This window comes from Taeniopygia guttata, chromosome 27, assembly GCF_048771995.1.
Source record: "Taeniopygia guttata chromosome 27, bTaeGut7.mat, whole genome shotgun sequence".
Classification (NCBI taxonomy): Eukaryota; Metazoa; Chordata; class Aves; order Passeriformes; family Estrildidae; genus Taeniopygia; species Taeniopygia guttata.
In genome coordinates, this window is record NC_133052.1 from 3,106,737 (window position 1) to 3,127,474 (window position 20,738).

The window sequence follows — 20,738 nt, forward strand, 5'->3', positions numbered from 1 at the left end:
AGTACCTCTACTGTAAAGCTTTGGCTGCAGTTTTGGTTCTTTATAAACTCATAGTCAGTGTCTTTAGCCAAATGACTCATTTATTTTCAATGCTATAATATTTCTAACTCCCAGACTGGTGAAATTTCCTTATAGAATTGTAAGCTTTAGTGGGGGAGAAGGGGAATGGGTTATTTTTAGGAACAGAAAATGTTGCAGGGAGAATTTAATAGGACAAAATGTGAATTTGGGTACTTATATTTGTGCTTAAAACCTGGATTACTGGGGTTGGGGTTATTTTTGATTTTGTTTTGTTTTGTTGGCTTGTTTTTTTTTTTTTTTTTTAAGTTAATAGAGTATCAGTAGGAGATTATAGAAGAGGACAAGAATCTGCAGTTGTAAACTTGATCCTGGAGTGAGTAGAGATTAAAAAGCTGAATATTTTACCCTAGGAAATATGTAGAAAGATTTCCAGGAGTGCAGTCAGGTAAAGGACCTGTTGAAGGGCTCTGGAGAGCCTGCAGACCACAAGTTCTGTCTCTGATCTTTCAGGTGAGTGATCCAAAGGTGGGATCACACTAAGGAGGGTCACAATTAGCACTGGGGTATTTTTATAAGCTGGGAAAACCAGGCTTGTTTGACTTGTGCCCTTAAAATAAAAGCAGAGTGAAGATACAATTGTTTCTCTGAGGGTAAACATATGGGAAAAGTAGGGATTTAAATCAGAGAACAAATCTGGCAGTAAGAGAAAATGGCTGAGGATAATCCTGGGATGGAAACCAGAGGTTTCTGATTGCTGCACAACAATCCCAGGACTTCCTTAAAATTTGTAGAACCAGGAAACCTGCCTAATTATTAAATGACTTTGGAAAGAGATTACAGAGATTGTGTGGAATAGCCTAGAATTGCTTGATTATCCCACTTTTTTTTTTTTTTCCTTTTTTACACATTTCTAGAATCTTTTTTCCAAGCAATGGAAAAGCAACAGTGCAAGAAGCAGCCGTTGGCACCACACAGGAAGTGAGTAGGAGAATCATGTTTCCATGTTGTTATCCTGCTCCTGATCTATGATAATTTTCGCTTGCCGCCTTTGGGTTTAGATCCAAGCGATGAGCTCAGATCCCGATTTTACTTCTCACTTCATTAACTGGTTTTGGGCCTGAAGTGACCTCTAAATGTCACCTGCTGCTGGCCCCTGCCCCAGCAGGAATATTCTGCACCTGGTCAGGTCTCTCAAAGCCCTCTTCAAGGCCCAGTGTGGAATGAACCTCTTTTTGTAGTCTGTACTAGAGGACTTTGAAATTCATATTTGTTTTATTTTATTGAAGAACTTTGTACTTTGATTGTCTGCTAAATAGCACCACTGTTTTCTTAAGAATACCATCTCAACCTAAGTTCTCTTTACTATTACCTCAGCCATTTAACTTTTAACACACAGTCCGAGGTGTGCCCATTCTGGGGACAAAAGCGCCTGGGGGTTCCCCCGATCTCCCAAAACCGGCGCTGTGCCCTCAGCCCCCCTGCCCTGCCGCTGCCCTTCCCGAGGGGCGGGAGTCCCTTGCGAGCGGCACCAGCTCCAAGGCAGGCGAGTCCGGACCCGGGACCGGGACCGGGACAGGGACCGGGTCGGCTCCTCTCCCCGCCACCCGGCGCCGCTCTCCGCCCGTCGAGCGCCGAGCACCGAGCCGGATGTCACGGTGACGGGCGGGAGGCGAGGCCGGTGCGCTCCGCTGGCAGTCCCGAGCCCGGGCGGACAGGTGGAGCTGGGACCCGCGAACGGAGCATGGAAGGTGAGAAACGACCCCGCTCTTACCCCGGACCCTCTGTCCCGCCGGGGCCCGCAGCGGCTCCATCGCCCCGGGGCTTTCAGCTACTTCTTCAGCGCTTGCTGCAAGCAATTCGCAGCCTCTGGAAAAGAAATCTAATCGCGTGTAGCAATTAAACGGGAAACGAATGGGACTTTTTGCCCTTTCTCTGTTTAATTTCAGGGATATCACAAAGCGCGTGATGAAGCCAGGGTTTAGAGCACGTTTTATCTGCTGTTCGTATTCCGGGGTTTAACGAATTCAAGGATGTCTTCTTTCTTTTCACCTGTAAAACATGCCCATAATATTCAGAGCCAGCAAAAACCGATCTGGGAATTAATATTGGGTTCTGGAATAATTACCTGTCATATAAAAGCAGTATTTCTGGTGTTTTTAACAATCCTGGCAAAGAAGCTTTGCAAAGCATCACTTGGTTTCTTATTTCAAAGGTGGAGATTCTTACTTCTGCTCAGGGCTTTAAGCACTCCAGTTTAGATTCTACTCTGTCTCAATGACTTGAGGGTTTTGGTTATTTTAAGCTAGTTGCAGATGCCTATTTAAAAATGCATTTTCCTTTGCTGAAGGCTTTTTAACTATTTTCCTGTAAATAATCACTCATTGAATCTGACTGAATAGAGAATGTTGCTGTTGGAGAGAAGTAATGATTTGAAAGAATGGGTTGGAGGGCACTTTGGCACTTAAAAATGCAGCTTCACTTTCTTGGTCGAGTTTGGATCGCTGTCTTTTTGGGAGGGAAAGTTTGTGAGGTGTGTTGGAATAGTGTGCAATTAACAGCGTTTCACTATAACTGAGGTTATCTAATCAGTCCTTTCTTTGGTGTTCTTATTTCTTGTGCGCTCAAAGTGAATATGGAAATGATCCTTCAGGTTTTGTGTCTGTACTTGAGGATGATGAGGATCCATTAATGTGCCTGAGGGTGTTGAATTGGGGGATGAAGTTAGTGCAACAGTGTTGTAATGCATTATCCTTGGATACAGTAACTTTCAGGAGTGTTTCCATGGGTTGTGGACAAATCTCTGTACCCTGAGGACAGAGGGATAACACGGCTGACTTGAATGTTCCACACCCAGTGTGTGGAGGTTTGGTAGGGGCTCAGAGGAGCAGACAGGCCCTGGCAAGAGTGGGTGTTTGAACCAAAATTTGTCGTTAACTTGATTGTATTTCTCAGTGAGTGTTTTGTTTTTGTGACTACCAAAAGAACTGTCCAGCTGGAGCTGTCAGCTCCAGGTTCTGGGCTCAGATCAACAGGTTGGATCAGGAGTTGGACTTTGATGATCCTAGTGGGCCTCTTCCAACTCAGGGTAGTCTGTAATTCAGGATATCCTATAATTAATCACTGAATTATTCTGCTGGGTTTAGGAGGTCTATGCACCAATATGAGAAAAATATCCTTAATTATACACTGCTGATTAGTGTATAATATCAGTGCTGATCAGGATTTCTTCCAAAAATGACATGTGCACTTAAAATGCCCGTGATGCTCCACACACTGCGTGGTGTTTAAGAGCAGCAAAGTATCAGAGACCCCATGAAGAGTTTACTTGGCCCAGGTGCCTTCTTCATAAATCCATGGAGGCTGTGGATGATGAACAAGTATATTCAGTGGAGACATCAGCTAGAATTTCTCTCCTTAATGGCTCAGTGCAGGTTGAAGGTGAAAAACTTGTTGGGGTGGAAGAGGTTGAGTGGTGTACATAGTGAAGGCACTGACTTCTGACAAGAAAACTGTCTATTTCTGCTCCATATACTGTGATGGAAGGACTAAGAGCAGATGGGACTTTCAAGGGTGTCTCCTTCCCTGTGCCGTTGAGCTGAAAAGTGCAGCCAGCAGGAAAAAGGCAGCATTCTGTTTTCATTTTGGGGACAAACAGGTGAAATTATAATAATTCAAAATATACCTCCCATTCTGTATTAAGGACAGAAAGGAAACAAGGTCATCAGTGATATGAAAAATATCCATTTTTGGGGAGTTAAATTTCTGGTTGGCTGTTCTGGTCAAATACCAGGATAAAGTATTAATAGTGCTGCATACTAAAATACCACAGCACTTTTTTAGCAAGTTATTTGAATATTTTGGCTCCCTTTGCCTATTGGTGTAGAACACAGGATGGCCAAGGATTGGTTTCGAAAGCACATGAATTTTACTTCTCCTTTGTAAATGCACATTGTGCCTCAGCTGCAGCACACAGAGACGGGCGTCCTCTTCCCATGCACCCCAGCCAGTGGAGCTCTTTGAAGCTTGGGAAGACAAACGTGTTCTGTAAGTGATTTCCTGCCTTGTGTTTTTCTGAACATTTGGTAGAAAAATAACCTTGTTGGTATAGAATCAGGGGTGGAATCTACCCACATGTTCTCCTGTCACCATGAAGGACTTAGGATAGTCAGGAAAGAGATCTGAGGTTAAATATGAAGATACCACTAAGGCTCTAAGAAACTTCTGGAGACTGATGCTATAAAGAAACCAGGTGCTGGTGAGGGGAGGCTGGAGGCTTGAAAGTGAGACAAACATCAGGACGTTTCTCAAGTAAGAAGAGGAACATTTTATGGTGTGTCATTGTTCTTATCTCTTCCAAAGGGTTGCCCTGACCAGCAGCCATCATGGGCATGCAACTGTTGTGTCCAACAAAATATGAATAAATTCACAGACTCCATCTCAGCAGGGAGAAGATGAAGGTTTGAGGAGGCTGGGCAGGTCCTGCTCGGCAGTGCCATTCTCCAGCAAGTCGTCCTGCACCTGCCAGGGAAACCTGAGGAATCCAATGGTTTCTAAAAATATATAGTTATCCAGGAATATATGTAGAATTATTGGAATTCAAACAGTCATGTATGGGTTCTAGTTTTTCCTTCCATGACCTCTGGGAGCTCAGGGGAATGCAGAATTGCTGCCAAAGTTTCAACAGCACCTCGGGGTTTCAGCCTGGGGCTTTGACCCCCACCACCCCAATGGAGCAACTGTGCATGGATTCTGAATGCAATTAAAAACCAAAATCAAATGTTGCAGAATAAGGGAGATTTCATTTAATTATGTGCAGAATTACAAATTGTGTAATTTAAGTGTCTGTATTCATGGAATCACAGAAGGTTTTGGGATGGAAGAGCATTAAAGCTCATCCAGTTCCACTCCCTGCCGTGGGCAGGGACACCTTCCACTATCCCAGGTTGCTCCAAGCCCCATCCAGCCTGGCCTTGAACACTTCCAGGAATGGGGCAGACACAGTTTCTCTGGGCAACTTATTGCAATGTAAAGTTAAAATCAGTATTAGAGAAAATTTTGTTCATTTACCTAGTATTTACTGATGTTTTCTCATCATTATTTGTTGTATCAATTGGCCCATTTATGGTTTTCTTTTGTACCTCAATTTTCCTGGCATAATAGAATGAAAATGAGAAATTAAGGGCTATAACTATACAGTTCCTTGATCTTTCTTATTTCCTTAAAAATAACGATTCAGTAAATAGCTGAACTTTTTGTCATTAATTCTGTGACTATCTTTATGATGCAAAGCCTCTATTTCGTTGCACACATTATCCCCCCCTCTATTCATGCAGTTTTTTTGGAGTACCTCTTCTGATACCATGCTGCCTCGCTGGAGAGTTACCAGAGCTTTATATTTTAACGTTGCAGAGACCACAAAAAAGTTCCATATGCAGAGGAGGTAAAGACAGATAATTATGGGGTAAATGTCACCCGTGGTTAACACCTCATGCCCGCTGCCTGGGTGTTTCTATTATGTAACTGCCAGGAAGAAATTTTCCTGGTCCAGAAATTATTATTTTTTAGGTTCAAAGCTGATAAAAGCTTTTATGGCATGTAAAAAATAAAGAGAGGGAAAAAACTACAGGAAAGAAAGGAGGAAGGAAGCAGGTAACTGTGTCTGTGTTAAGAATTCAGCCTCCTAACAATGAAATCTCAAGGCAGGGAGGCCTTGAGTAAAGACATAATGGGACAGCTCAGGACTGTGCCTCCAATTCAACTCAACAGCTGAACTTTGGGCACTGGAGTGGGGAATGGGAATATCTGCAGCTTGTGCTGGCTTCAGAGCTCTGCTGAGCCCCCAGCACACTGGGAAACTGGGCTGCATGGGTAGTCGTCTGAAAAATTGTTAGAATTCCTAGCATTTGATCCCTTTTGGAATTTCTCAGTGGGAATTAGACTTGCATTCCCATGAAAACCAAGTAGATCTTGTGAAGACAATGGGGGTTTCCCTTTGTGTTGGAAAAGGAATGTAAAAATATCTGTGTGCTTTAGAGAAATTAACTTCATACAGAGCTACTACAGCTGCACTGTGCTCACAGGGTACTAGATGAGTAAATCAAAAGCATAAGGTACTCTGTTCTATAATTTTTGAAGTTAGAAAATCATACTTAATCCCTTTTCTGGGCACAGGCCAGTGCTCAGGATATAAGGAAGTGAAGCATGATACTAATTTGGTTTTTATTTATTTGAAATGTTTTCTTTTTCAATTTTACTTTCAGCCAAGAAAACAGGAGTTTATAAGATTGTAACAACCGTGTTGTGAACTGTTCTAAATATTAGACACCTCAGGCTGCTTTTCTGTTTTTTGCAGATTCACAGCCCGGGATGGATCTCAGTAACCCCCAGGAACAGCCCATAGCTGCAGGTACTGTGCTGTTCAGTTGTGTTTTTATTCCACCCTCTCTTGACAATTTTATATTTAAATGGAGAAAAAGACAGGAATTACGGCTGGTTTAGGGTTGCAGGACACTGAATAACAGTCAAAAGTATAAAGAGTGCCATTAAAGGCAAAAAAAAGTAAATTTTAGAGATTAAATAAAACCATGGAAGTTCACTATAATATTGGAAAATTATAGTGAAGTGGGAAAAAAGGACTGTATAGGAGGAAAGGAAATATTATCAGGAGAAAGCTGGAAGTTTTGATTAGGGAAGCAAGAATAATACAATTCTCTTGGTTGACTGCATTTCTAAAAATATGAAAACAAACCTCCTGAGTGAGTTTGACAAGTGTTTCACTTTCTTGTTAATCAAAAAGTCGAGCCTCTTTTCAACTCGAATGTAATATTTAGCTTGAGAAGGATCAGAGGTGTTACCATCCAGCTGTCAGTAGGCCAAAGAATTTACCAGCAATTTCACAGTATTACTGTAAATTTTAAAAATTCCTATAATATTTGAAAAAATACAGTCTGTTTTTTAATGAAATATTGATTTGAAATTTACAAAAAAATACATATAATATGGAGCTAGTTTGCATTGTGGGGTTAATGAAAGAGGCTTTATTTGAAACACTTTACCCGAATAAATTTCACTACAGTTAAAAATGTGTCTTTATTTCCGAGTAGAGAGGCTGGGATCTCTGGGATGCTGGTCTGCATGATAATGTTGATATTTAAAAATACACACATGGAATAAGCAGAGAAGTGCAAGTGGGTTCAAAGAGGCCTTGATTACATGTGCTTGAACAGTTTTCTGGCCTAAGGCCAGAATGATTAATATTTGCCCAAAAGAACAAAGTGGAGCTGTGATTCCTTTGCCTTGCTCCAAGGAGCTCCATCCCTGCTCGCAGCAGTTGTCAGAGCACCTATGATAGAGTTAGATATCCAGGATTTTATTCCTGCTGCCATTTAGAATAACCTCCAAAAGCTGAAAATGTGTTCCAGGTGTGTGTGAGAGTTTGTGTAGGATTTTGGGAAGTGAAATCATTCCCCAAAGTGCAACCAGTGCATCTGTAGAAATAACATTGTGGGTACTGTCAGCAGTGCAGGGAGTATGCAGGTGCTTATTTTGAGGAAATCACCTGGAAATATTCTTGGAGAATAAACAGTTAATTATTTTTTGCCTTTTTTTTTTTTTCCCAGAGGAACAAGAGGATTTGACAGACTGTAATCTGAACAAATCCCAGGAAATGGAAAGCATGGATAATGTGGAAGATATGAAGGAACACAATCAGTCTAATGAAGAAGCAGGAGGTAAAGTAGAGTTGGAATTCTGATAAATAATAGTTGTATTTTATCTTTTTATTCATCTGATTATGCTATGAGAGCATGCCTTTAAAAGGAATTGCAATACAATTCATTCGGAGCATTTCAACACACTCTAAAGAGGAGCAACACTTTTCCATCAGGGAACCTCACGTGCATTTTAGCAAGGTCAGTTTTACAGGATCTGTGAAATATGGATGGGAAGATAAAAGAGCAAGTGCATCTGGTGAGCCTCTAATGTGTGTGGTAACAAATTCCTAAGAGCAGTTTGCATAGGCAAATCCTGTGTTAGGACTGCAGTTTTTATTTATGCTGCTAAGTACTTTCATACCTAAAAAATAACTTGATAATTTATTCCTTTTTTTGAAAGAAAGAACAATTTATCTTAAATTCATAGGACCACTCAGACCTGCAAAATTTTAAACTGTAGCAGCAATGCTGTATTTTAAACTGGGGGTGAAAGGGAGGTTGGTCAGTTTATTGTTGAAGAAAATACCCTTCCTATAGGTCTGAGAGAAAACATAGGGATTAACTGAAATAGTAAGCTAATATGTACTGTCTTTGAAAACCAGCAGGCCTTCTTCATTTATAGATAGAAGGTAACAGCAGCAGCTCCTGAAACTTGGCAATCTTACAGAGCTCAGGAGTTCACTTGTGTTGAGTTTCTTCTGTGCTGTAGAAGCTCCTAAACTGAAATCTCAGCATTAACAACAGTTCCTGCCCATGATGTGAGAGTGCTCATCCGTGCCAGGGGCCTCAGCCACAACCAGAGAGGAGTGTGCCTGGTGGAGGATGTGGGGCACGTGTCCTGGGGACAGGACACACGGTGTCACCAATTTCACAGGGCCTTTCTGAGACATGGGTCCATGGCAGTGCAGCAGCATCAAGGGAAATTACAGCTGTGGCTTTGGGTAGGAGTTTGAGGTAGAGTTTGTATCACATGAATCAAGTAAATAACGAAAGAATTATGTGTTTTGGCTGTGCAAGTAGCTTTGGTTGTTCCCTCTAACGTAAATGTGATTATTTTGCAGAGGTTATACTTTTGCATTATTAAAGACCAAATGTTTTTATTGGTTAACAAATTGCAAGCAAACATAAAACACTCAAGGTAGTGGTGAGATGAATCTCACTCAAGGTTCTACAGTACCAGTATCTGCAACTGCTGGTGTCTGACCTTTCTGGACAATTTATGGAGAGACATCACACAGGTTTTCTGACCAAATTTGGGTGTCTGGATTAGGATGCTCTGTGTCCCCAGAGAAGCTGCTGCTTAGCAGGACTCTGCAGTTGAGATTAGCTCATTATAGAAGTCTGCAAAATAGAGCCTGCCTTGGGCAGGTGAGTTCTGCTCTGCTTACCCTAAATACAGAAGTTTAATAGAATAGACACAATATGGAAGACTTGAGCATTTTCTAAATCCAAGGCAGCTGATCTCTCAGATCCCACAGGATATAAAATATTCACAGCCATGCTCCAGCTGTTTGTCCACCCCTTGCACCAATTCCACTCTCACTAGCTCTGTGCTGTCCCAGTCCTTCACTCCACCTGCTCACTGAGCTGTGGGTGCAGGAAGCCAGGACAGGGTTTCTTTCCCAAGCCCCCCAGTACTGACCACCTGAGAGGATTTGCTGTAGCTTCTTCCCACCTTCCCTTACCAGAAGCCATGTTCATACTGTTCATATGCAGTGTCCAGGCATGAAGTAAGTCCTTTTCCTGTTCTCTGGCTGCCCTGTGCCTGCAGTACCATTTCTCATCCTCTTTTCCATACATTTAAGTCAGGAACAACTTGGACGTGTGAGAGACCGTGTCAGTACAGCTCTTACCATTCATTTTTTATATTGCTGCTGATCTCTTAAAGTCTCTTTGCCATTTGTTCTGGAATGCAAACACTGAAAATTTACATCTCAAAGACAATGCTATAAATATCAATAAAACATCATTCCCCTCCAGCAGCCTCCCTTACCATTAGAGCTCATTCATTATAAAGTGAGTATGAACCTTCAGTACCACAGTGCCCCATTCCTTGCTGCTCACTGTAGAATAAAGCCACAACTGCAAGGAGAAAGCTGCTTCAAATGCACAAAAAAGGTACCTCAAAATAAAATATATATTGTGTTTGCTTCAGTGCTTCACACACTGTTTTCTGCAGTCATTCTGATACCGGAAGCAGAATAAATCTTAAATATTTATGCATGCTGTGCTAGTACTCCAGGCTGTGCAACGATCAGTAGTAGGTGCACTTAAATTTCCTCCCAACAACACCAGTTCAGTTGCTGTTGGAGACTGAAATTCACAAATAATCTCAGCTTTCATGTCATGCCCTCTATAAAATAGCATCAGCTCTGTTAGTCCCTGAGCAGTCCTCGTGGGTCACTAGCTACTGTCTGACTTCTATAAATGAAACCACATTCTGACAGTGCTGTCCTAGTGGGAGGATTATCTTTTGGGGATCACTAACCCTGGTAAAATGAATATATAATATTCTCCAGGATCACAGAATAGAAATATCATCAGTATTGGTGGTAGCTTTTGGGAAAAGGATTATGTCCTGCCTGCACCTGAAAAACCTATTGGTTAATAAAAGCCAAAAAGCTCTTTATTTGGCACATTGATACCATCACTAATCCCCTCATTTTATATCAAATTTAAATAGAAATAATGAAAAATGTTTTAGTGGTTCTCATAAATGTTAATCATGTTTGTGAGTGAGCAATTCCACTCCAGCACCTTCCCAATTCATCGCTGATGACAGCCTGCGACACAGAAACCTCTCCTTTTTCTCTCCTGAACCCCCACACGATCCGTGCCCCCGGGGTTTGTTCCATCTGCTGAAGGCCATCATGGGAACACGAGGCCACTGACTCATGGAGAGAGATCAGGCCTTCGATAACCTGCTTTCCACAGCCTTAGTATGCCTGTAACATGTTTTTCTTCAGCACAATTATGTCTGGTTTTTCCATGTCTTGTCAGCCATCCGTAGTGAGTGGGAACCTTCCAGTTTCTTGGACTACGTGTTTTTGTGATTCTTGCATTATTCATGGGTGACACTGTGAGTATATTGTGGGGAATTATTCTGAGGCTTTGAGCAGAAGCTGGACCTGTATAAGTCTAGATATTGTCTGACTTGGTTTGGTGGAGCCTTTTATGCTAAAAGTCGTGCTGGGATCCTTTTGAAATCTTACAGACAGTTAATAAAAGCACTAAATTAATGTATAGGGTCGAAACACCATCACTGGAGCTCATTTGGTATGAAAAAAAATCCACTTTTCCAGTAAGCAGTTTTGTATTTGTACTTCCCTGAGCCTGTGCAAACACACCAGCTTATGGTGTTTTTTTATGTGTGTCCTGACACAGGTGAGATGCCATTCCATGGAAACAACTCAACTTGTCCTACTCCACCCCCCTGTTAAACAGGCTTCCATGATGATCAGTGCTAAGTATCGGGCAAACAATTAGGCAGCAGGCTATAGTAAAATGGTAATTAAAAGCTTGATGGGGAAGAATGAAAAAAAAAAGAAACAAAACCCCCTTTTCTTGCCTCAAGGGACTGGAAGCTGCACGCTGTGGTGCACATGGTGTATGCTTGCCTGCAACCATAAAAATACACCGTTCCCATGGTGCTTCCTGTGTCTAGTCTGAAAAGAGACAAGCAATGAGAGCGGGGGGGGGAAGCTCTTGATTTCCCCTGTTTCTTTATGTGCCCCTAACACTGTTACCTTTGGTGGCCAAAGTTGACACATCTTTAATTTAAAAATTAAATTAAAAAAGCCACGTTCCTTCCTCTGGGAGTCGCAGTCAAGCATGAATGTTTAATTATGTCTTAATTCTCTCAGCTGTTGAGGCAGACAACTTTTGGGGTGTTATGAATGTCAGCGAGCTTTCATGGTTGTGAGCTAAAAAGAGATAAAAGCCACATTTGTGGTTTATGGATGTTAATTGCTGCTGCACTGAGGTGTGTGAGGGGGGCGGTTGAAAGGCTGGAGTGAGGCAGGAGAGGTGACAGAGCCTCACTGGGGCGCTCAGCGAGGTTCCAGCGGTGCTGCAAGAACACGCACTTATCTGCCTGGAAAGGAAGTGCCGTTTTTTATCAGAATATTTCATCTCCCAAGCCCAGCTCGAGCCCCGGCGCTCATGGGACTTGGGGTTATCTCACAACATCAGCAGAAGTTCACTGCAAGGGGATTTCTGTAGTGTTAAACCCAACAAGGATCCTGTGCTGAACGGGTCAGGCTTCTCTGGGGGCTCTACTGGGACTGAAAGCCGCGTTTTCCTTATCAACAAACGATCCTCTTGACTTTGTTTGAACTCTTCAGACTGTGCCGTCAGCGGCAGGAATGCTGCCAGGCACGCTCGGTGACATCAACGGGGCGGTGGTGTCACCCAGCCTGTAAATGATTGACATCAGCTGGACTATCCTGAGCACTCAGCACTGACACAGACATTCGGATACTCTGATTGCCTGGAGATAAACAGAAAGTGCAGTTATTTCTCATTCTAATTAACCCATTATAGTGATTAGAAAATAGAATTTACTTTTGAGATATCCTGACTCCCAGTGGAAGCTTTGAGACAGAACAAGGGCTGGAAAGAGGATGGATGCATAGTTATTCAATAGATTATAGCCTTCATTCCGTAACTTTTAAAACACCATTTTTTTTCATTTGTTCTACAACGTGTATCTTGGATCCATACAAAAGAATTCCCTGAAACTACAGATGAGAGAAATATTTATTCCTTTGGCATCGAGATAAAATCTAGTCCAAGATAGATGAGTTGTGATCCCTCCCCACTCCCCCCAGCAGAAAAGTGAAGATGCAGAAAACGGCTCTGGGAACTCAAATCACATGTTATTGTAGGAAATAATCTATTTTTAGAAATACAGATTAGTGAAAAGGAAATCAGTTAATGGGGATGACTCACATTTTGCCCCCAAACCAGACTGTTCATTTGGCACAAAATGGGAGTTGAAGGGACAGGTGCACTGTTGATTCTGCTGGAAAATTTTCGAGAAAGGGAAACACATCCACAAGAGTCAAAACTTTGCTAAAATATATACAAATAGTTCCCTGCGCATTGGAATTGATGGCACTTTTGTCTCGCTGCTGACTTTTAACTGAACCATGCAGAGTTCGCACCGGGTGCTCGGTGCCTGTTTCACCTGGAGCTCCCCGGGCCGGCGTTGCCGTGTCCTCAGCGCCGTCTCTCATCACGCTGCATTCGCTCCTGTTCTTGTTCCGGCTTTAGTTCCTCCTCCTGCTCTGCAGGAGCGTTAGGAACTCGGTAAATTCGGAGCTCGCCTGGCTGTGCTCCCGTGGAGCAGCGTGGAGCTGTTCTCCCGCTCCTCTCCTGTCTCTCCTGGTGCAGGAGCTCCACCTCCAGGAGCGGCTCTGCGAGCTGCAGGTGAGCACTCCTGCTCTTCCAGGGAGGGCTGCATTTGTTGTGCAGCTCCTGGGAACGTTTAGGCTGGAAAAGAGCCGTAAGATCAGTGTTACTAAGGGAACACAAAGCGGATACACTCGTTCCTCTAGAAGGCTACGCTAAAAGTAAACTACAAGTATTTGATTAAAGAACCTCAAATAGGAGACAACACAGGTGTATTCTAAAAATCAAGATTATTTGCTATTGGAATTTTTTTATAGTTCAATTAAATCAGTTCACTGTTAAAGGTATTCAAGACCATCTGAACCAAGCTGCTGCCTTCAGCCTGTATGTGTTAAAATTCCTCAGGTATTTATCACAGATTTCCCTGTTCTTTGTATTATCTTATTTTCTCTCAGTATTTAATTTTTCTCACAAGAATATATTATTGTCATGAAGGCTCCTGGGAGATGAATTTACAAAGATTAAATTAAATGATACTTTGAATTTCTCAGGTTTGAAGTTCATTTGAAGCACAGTTGACCAGAGTCGACCATGCCTGAGTGGTCACATTAGTGATTGGTCCCTTGATATAAGTAATGCCAGCGATTATCTGAATTTAACATGTGGCCTTTCTCAGGCTGACTGTTGGGTCCAGATGTTCTCTGATTAATTATCTCATTGAAGTCTGATTTAACGGTTGTGATTGTATCTGCCTTGCTGGACTTAAGGAATTATAATTTTAGAAATGTTTGATCTGGGTGATGGTATCTTAACAGCAAAGGAAGGGAAGAGCTTGTGCAGTTTCATCTTCTGTGTTTTTTTGTAAGAGGGAGACTTTAAAGATATTTAAATCTGAAAGGATAACGTTAACAGGTGTCAAAATTAAAACAAATTTCATCTGGGGCAGGTGTTGGAAAACCTGGGCCCTGCAGGCCTGAGGATGTGGGATGGCATTCCCTCTGTGCTCCCCTCCAGCAATGGGGGTGTAGAAAGTTGAGTAAAAATGCCAAATTATTGCAATTTTTTAAAATTAAACAACTAAAATATAATCCCATGGTAGTTTCAGCATATACTAGCTATAGTTTTTCAGCCCCTAGTCCCATTTTGTCCCAGGGAAGGTCATTCTGCTTCCCCAAATTCTGTTTATAGTTTCAGTTAAGAGCATTCGAATGCAGGTAAATGAAGTTAAATTACATTTCCTTCTCTAAACTCAGCACTGCACAGTGTTGGTGTGCAGTTTGTCCTGTTTCACTCCAGCTTTGGGAACACTCATTTTTGGGGAACATTTCTCCTTTACCCCTATTTCTGTTAGTATAACTTCAACATCATTTGGAAACCTTTTGAATGAAAATCCTAGAGAAACACTAGAGTATGATTAGGCAGAAAATGATAAGTGAGGGGAAATACTGTGTGTGAAATCATAGATTTCCACAGGAATATTAATCTTTATAAGAAAAATCGTTGCTTTGAATAAGATGCTAGATGAGCCAGTTAGATAATTCAAGTTTCCCAACTCACATCAGCTTGGAAATGACGTGTGTTGTTTGGCTGGTGTTGTTTTGCAATTAATTGTACAACTAGATAAATTACACCATGCTTTAATGATAGAGAAGCACTGGTATTAATGAAGTAGAAAATACACATCTGAGCACTTGGAAAATGATGCCTGGCTGATTTTTTTTATTTTCTTTCCAATTCTCAGTGCTGCATTTCAATTTGATTTGTTTCTATTTTTGTTTCAAGTCACAATAAAACCAAGGAGACTCATTACCATTGAGCCTGCACTCCACAAAGGGGAATGATGAAAGTTTCTCTCCTATATTTAGAAGTGAAATTTCCACCAGGTGCATTCTGCACTGGGTTATTTAGGAATTACCCCTCACATCTGCCTTATAAAGTATTTAAACAAAATAAGTACTAGGGGGTTTTTTTTGTATTGAAGTGACTATTGAACAACAGTACTAAGAAAATACTAAAAGGCACAAAGATAAAATAAACCCAAAGCCAAATATATCCAAGTACTAAATGCAATATTTGGGACTTTTAGTGTAGAAGTCTCTGCTTTGGCCTGTAGTGACGCAAAAAGGGCCCCAAGGAATGGGACAGGCCCAGTGTCTGCACCCTGCCAGGGCATTTTTTGTCACCATATCCTGGTTGGGGTGGTTGTCTCTGCTGTCTGGCTGGAAGTTAATTCTGCTCTGAGGTGATTGCTTGCTCTTTGTTGGCAAACAATGATCTCATAAAAGCTGTTGGGAAAAAGGGAGCCCAGGCTGGAGTCAGAGGGAAAACAAACTAGGGTGGGCCAAAAAGGCTTGAAATCCTTTCCCTTCCCTAGATGGATATCTGCAGTGGGGTAGAAGAAAAACATGGAGAAAAGTTGTCTTAACTCTGATAATGTTGCCTCATTTAAAAAAAAAAAATCTTGTGTTGTTATTGTGTCACTTCACATTTTATATTTCCCCATTAGTTACAGCCTCCAAACTCTCTGTATATACATGTAATTGTTTTCTTGTTGTTTGAGGAAAAAAACTTAGGCATAGCCTTGTTTATTTTAATTATTTCCCCTGGTTTATAATTTGGATGGGATGTACTACTCTCTTTATTCACTAAGGATAGTGGAAATTTTTTATTCATGACTTATCTTTGCCCCCAGTGTGTCAATTCCATTGTTGAGGTGTTTCTCACAAACATGCAGGATTCTGCCTTGAATTTGGAAACTCCGCTGACTTTCAGCTTCACCGCTCTCTGTCTCAGGCTGGGTTGGTTACAGGAATCTCTTATTGTGGGAGGGGAGCAGCTCTGGCATGTGTCTGTAGGGTTTTGTGGGGATAACAGTGATGAATCATCAGTTAATACCTGTCAAACCCAGGTAGTCACAAGAACCCTCCAATATGCCCCGTATCGACTCCCTTCTTGTTCCTCGGCATCTGAATCCCATTAACAGCTGTCAAAACCTGGTAAACTATTTATATGCTTTCACAATTTGTTTAATTGGATAGTTAGGAAATGGCATACAAGAAAAGCTTTCCTTTTCCCTTTTTTTTTTTCCTTTAGTCTGGCTGAACATCTGTAGCATTAGGGGCTCATTATCTCTGAATTGGCACAGCAAATCAGCAGCATCATTAAAATGCCACATTAAGATGATTAAGTTTCTTTGTTACCCAGTTGACTTTTTGCATGTGCTGAGGATTTCACGATTATGACCCCACTCCTTGTAAAACACTTGAGCTACATCACCCTTTCCTGCCGTTGTCTTTAATGGCTTCTGGGTTTTATTCCTTGTGCTTTTCCAATCGCTTCTGGTAAACTTTGCTTAACAACAGGACAAAACTTAGGTTTTCTCCTCTGTATTTGATGCAAGAGTCTCAGGTTAAATGGAGAATTTGGGGGGGGTTTCCTACTGAAACTTCCTCCTAGAGAAAACAGTTAAGATTCAGAAACCCTCCAACTTGCCCTAATTATTTGGCTCTCTTGACTTTTCAGCCTGGAGAAGAGGGATTGAACGGAGATGTCAGAGCAGCCACCCAGTATCTGAAGGGACCTAAAAGGAAGCAGAGAGGCGCTCTGCTTCAGGAACAGGAGGGAATGGTTTTAAGCTGATAAAGGGAAAATTTGTGTTGGATATATGGGAAAAACCCCTCCCTGGGAGGGTGAGGAAGCCCTGGCACAGAGAAGCTGTGGCTACTCCATCCCTGGGAGTGCCCAAGGCCAGGCTGGATGGGGCTTGGACCAACCTGGGAGAGTGGAAGGTGCCCCTGCCCAGGGCAGGGGGTGGGACTGGATGAGCTTTAATGTCCTTCCAACACCAACCCTTTGTGATTCTATCATGTTATAGAGCACACACAAGCACTGTTTGGGTGGTGACTCAGGCTGAAGTTGCCACCGCAGCTTTATTTTGGATTTTTTCCAGAACCCATTGTTTTTACAGTGTTTCAGGTGAAACAAAAATATTACTCTGGAGTATGTCTTTCATCTTGTAATCATCTCCCCAGGAAATGAAACCATGTGCATCAGCCTTAACGCATCACACCAGCACTTTGTTCTGTAAAAGCTGCAGCTTTTTTTTTTTCCTCAGTGTATATTAACTCCATGAACTGCCTCAAGAAAAATAGTTCCCTGGCTTGGACTCTATGAATGTTTTTTTTTCTTTTACAACCTCTTTGCTTGCCTAATAGAAGAGATTATAGCTCTTATTTTTTCCACTGTGGGAACCTCTTTAGTGTTTTTAGGGATAATTGTGTTTTTCCTCAGTTAAATTTCTCTATTCTACATGAAGTCACAGCTTCCTTCCTCTTGATTAAGGCAGACCAGCCTGGAAACTCCCTGATCTAATAAAATATGTTGATATGATTTTTAAGTGACAGATACAAACCTTCCACACAGCTGCCAATCTCCTGATCACATGGTATTCCCTGTGCATGCCAGTACAGAGAAAACTCTGGGCTGAAAAAGTAATCTGGTGGCTCCAGACTCTGCAATCACTTGGTTAATTTTAGTACAACCTATACCAAGCCATCTTTTCCTCAGACTGCTTTGCACCAAAGCTGTCTCCTGTCTGGCTGTCAGGAGCTGAAGCAGCCTCTAAACCATCACAGGTGAAAAAATCCCAACCTTTCTAATTTATATTTCTAGTCTCTTCTCTTGTGCCTTCTCCTGGTCCCAGTCATCAAAAGGTGAATTTTTCCTGTGAAAGTCCTTCAAATACCTACAGGAAAACACTTGAACTTTGGATGCCACTGACAGCTGAAACAGCCCCTGTTTTTTTTGCAAGAGGCAGTGATGGAAAAGCCTTGATCAAAACTCAGGTGCATCCTCCTCTGTCACTACAAGGAAACACAAGCCTCACATGCAGTGTGGAAACTGCAGAGGTGATTATTTTCCATGGTGGAATCATAAGATGATTTGCACAGTTTGCACCAGTCCCTAAGGATGTACCATGGGGGGGGTCTCAAACCAGTGCCCACACTGTGCCACACAGACCCTGGCACAGCTCTGGAGCTGTGAGCCAAGCACTGTGGTGAGAAAGAGAAGCAAAGAGCACAGAAGCCTCTGTTGGAGGTCACAGCTCGGCCTCCACTGCTGAACAACCACGTGTGATGCAGAGGAAAGGTGAGACGTTAAGTAGAAAGTGGGAATTGAAATTGTTTCTGAAAGCACCAACAAGGTGCAGCTGCACCGGGTACTTCCTTTTACCATGCTGGGCAGGATGTAGCAAATTATTTTGGAACGGCTTCCTTTTGAGGGGAAAAAAAACAACCAACCAACCAAAAAAACTTTTTTTTTTTTTTTCCCTTCCTGGGAAAGGGATGGATGTTGAAATCTGCTTTCAGCAACTGGCAATCATTTCTCCTCGGAAAATGGAAATGGTTGTATAAACTAATTTTGAAGGAGTCTTGATAGCAAGATCACCCTCACACCCTTGGACATGGAGTTGGCAGCAGAAGGCACCTGCAGAGGAAGCCCTGTTTCTGTGGAAGCAGGAATCTGTGGGTGTGAAGCAGAGCTGGTACTGAAGGATCCACAAAGAAAAACAGCCCATTTTTGGGTGAATCTGGAGCTCCCTGTGGGCCTCTGAGAAAACACCTAAACCCACTTGAGCTAATCCAGGACTGGGGCAGTAAGTCCCAACAGCAAAATCCAAATATTTTCCAGGATAGGGGAAAAAAACACACAGTACAGGAGAAAACCCCTTTATTTCATCAATACCTCCATCCAAGGAGAGCACAAGAGGGATCTGAGAGTTTTCCACACTACTGTGGGGTCTTATGTAGGACAGAGAAACCATCACTCACCTATTTCCCCCAGGTCAACCCAAAGTCAGACAGATTGGCAGGACTTAATACAATCAATTAGGACAGAGGAGTGATTTTCTCCCTAAAATGTAGCTGAAAATGTTGATTTCATGAAATTCCAGGTTGCCAGATCTTTCTTTTTCAACGTTGCTTTTATGTCGCCACCTCATTTTCACTGCCACCCATTGTTTGTTCTCGGCATTTGATGTGGTTTATTACTCAGAACCAGAGCTAATACATATTCAGCAGCTCATGTTCTGTACTTTGGAGAAAGGACAAGTGATCCAGTGCCAGATTGAACTGTCTAATCCTCGGCTGGAGGAAGGAGCAGGTGGCCAGAGAACAAGGCTCAAACAGGAAGCTGTGTGGTGCATCTCGTGGTGTTTGTCTTCACTCGGTAGCTTGAGGCACAACATGAGTTTCAACCTTAGTCTGTCTCTTGTCAGAGAACCACGGAATGGCTTGGTTTGGAACGACCTTAAAGCTCATCCAGTCCCACCCCCTGCCCTGGGCAAGGACACTTTCCACTCTCCCCGGTTGGTCCAAGCCCCATCCAGCCTGGCCTTGGACACTCCCACGGATGGAGCAGTCCCAGCTTCTCTGGGCAACTTGTGCCAGAGCCTCCCTACTTTCACAGGGAGGAATTTCTTCCATATAGCCAACCCAAATTTTCCCTCTTTCACCTTAAAGCCATTCCCTCCTGTCCTGTCACTCCAGCTCATGAGGAATTGTCCTTCTCGGGCTCTCTTGTGACTCCTTCAGACACTGGAAGGTGCTGTGAGGTCTCCACACAACTTTCTCTTCTCCAGACTGAACAGCCCCAACTTTCTCAGCCAGCTTTAAGCAGAAAAAAACTGTCCTGGAAGTTATTACAGATTTTAATGGAAGTGCTGGTAGTGTTGAAGTTAATTGTGGAAAGGAAATTCAGCACCCTAAGCTGGGAATCATCTGTTGTTTATACAGCATGACCAATTTGCTTGCATTTTTACTCTTTAGTAAATCATTAGCTGCCTGCTACATCCACCTTTGTCATGGAGCTGCATTCATTTAGGCAATGCCTTTGGATTCCTCTGGACTGGCTACAGGACCAGGAACCTGTTTGAAGGCCACGGATGCTGATCTTCAGGAGGCCTCAGGTTCTTTGCCACATCCTCACAAAATTACTTCAGGCAAAGCTTTTGGCATTTCTGGGATACATTTATTTGTCAGGAAACCCTTTCCCGCTTCTGCTAGTTTTATTCACATAGAAAATCAAGATTATCAACTGCTCCTCACACGCCTGAGATCTATGGATAAAAATTGTGATTTGCAAGTGAAAATTAGGATTATTGATTAGGCTTAACTAGTGAGACTCTATCCCATGGGAGAAATGGGAGTCCTACACTGATCAGATATATTTCCTAGGCTTGTTCTAAGCACCAGAGCTTCCACAAGAAGGTATAAGTTATAAGATATAATTACTTATTCAATTTGTGTCTTTCTGTATTTCCAATTCACAGAAGAAACTGAAATGCTGATTTCTATAAAAATAATACTTGTGAATGGTGTGAAAAAGTGTTTTCTTTTGAATCCTGGCTAGTAATTTCAGGAGATGTTTGTACTGTATTATATATTCATAATCTGTAGAAGGAAGTTCTCCATCAAAGATAATTACCAGGCAGGTTAATTGCTTTCAAGGGTTATCTCACTGTGAGTATTACTAAGTGTCCATGACCAGTGAAGTTCCACATCTCAACTTCATTTCTTCATCTGCATATTTCAGTTAAACTTTTAGGAAGATTGATACTGTCATTTTATATACTTTTTAGTGCCTTTTTTTCAT

The 20,738-nt window shown here is 42.2% G+C and overlaps 1 protein-coding gene across 6 annotated transcripts in view; it reads left to right on the top strand.

The window, feature by feature from the left end:
• Window positions 1-419: 419 nt before the first annotated feature.
• Window positions 420-20,738, top strand: part of IKZF3 (IKAROS family zinc finger 3) — a 35,601-nt gene continuing 15,282 nt past the window's right edge. For 4 of the 6 annotated variants that reach the window (XM_030256196.4, XM_072919085.1, XM_072919087.1 and 1 more), the window contains exons 1-3: window positions 3,961-4,065; window positions 6,374-6,427; window positions 7,641-7,751. In XM_030256196.4, coding sequence (XP_030112056.3) covers window positions 4,014-4,065; window positions 6,374-6,427; window positions 7,641-7,751 — 217 coding nt within the window. In that variant the 5' untranslated portion in view covers window positions 3,961-4,013. Of the gene's footprint in view, window positions 532-935; window positions 1,770-3,960; window positions 4,066-6,373; window positions 6,428-7,640; window positions 7,752-20,738 lie in introns of those variants that run through there. The other 2 variants (XM_030256197.4, XM_072919086.1) reach the window with 2 other exon arrangements.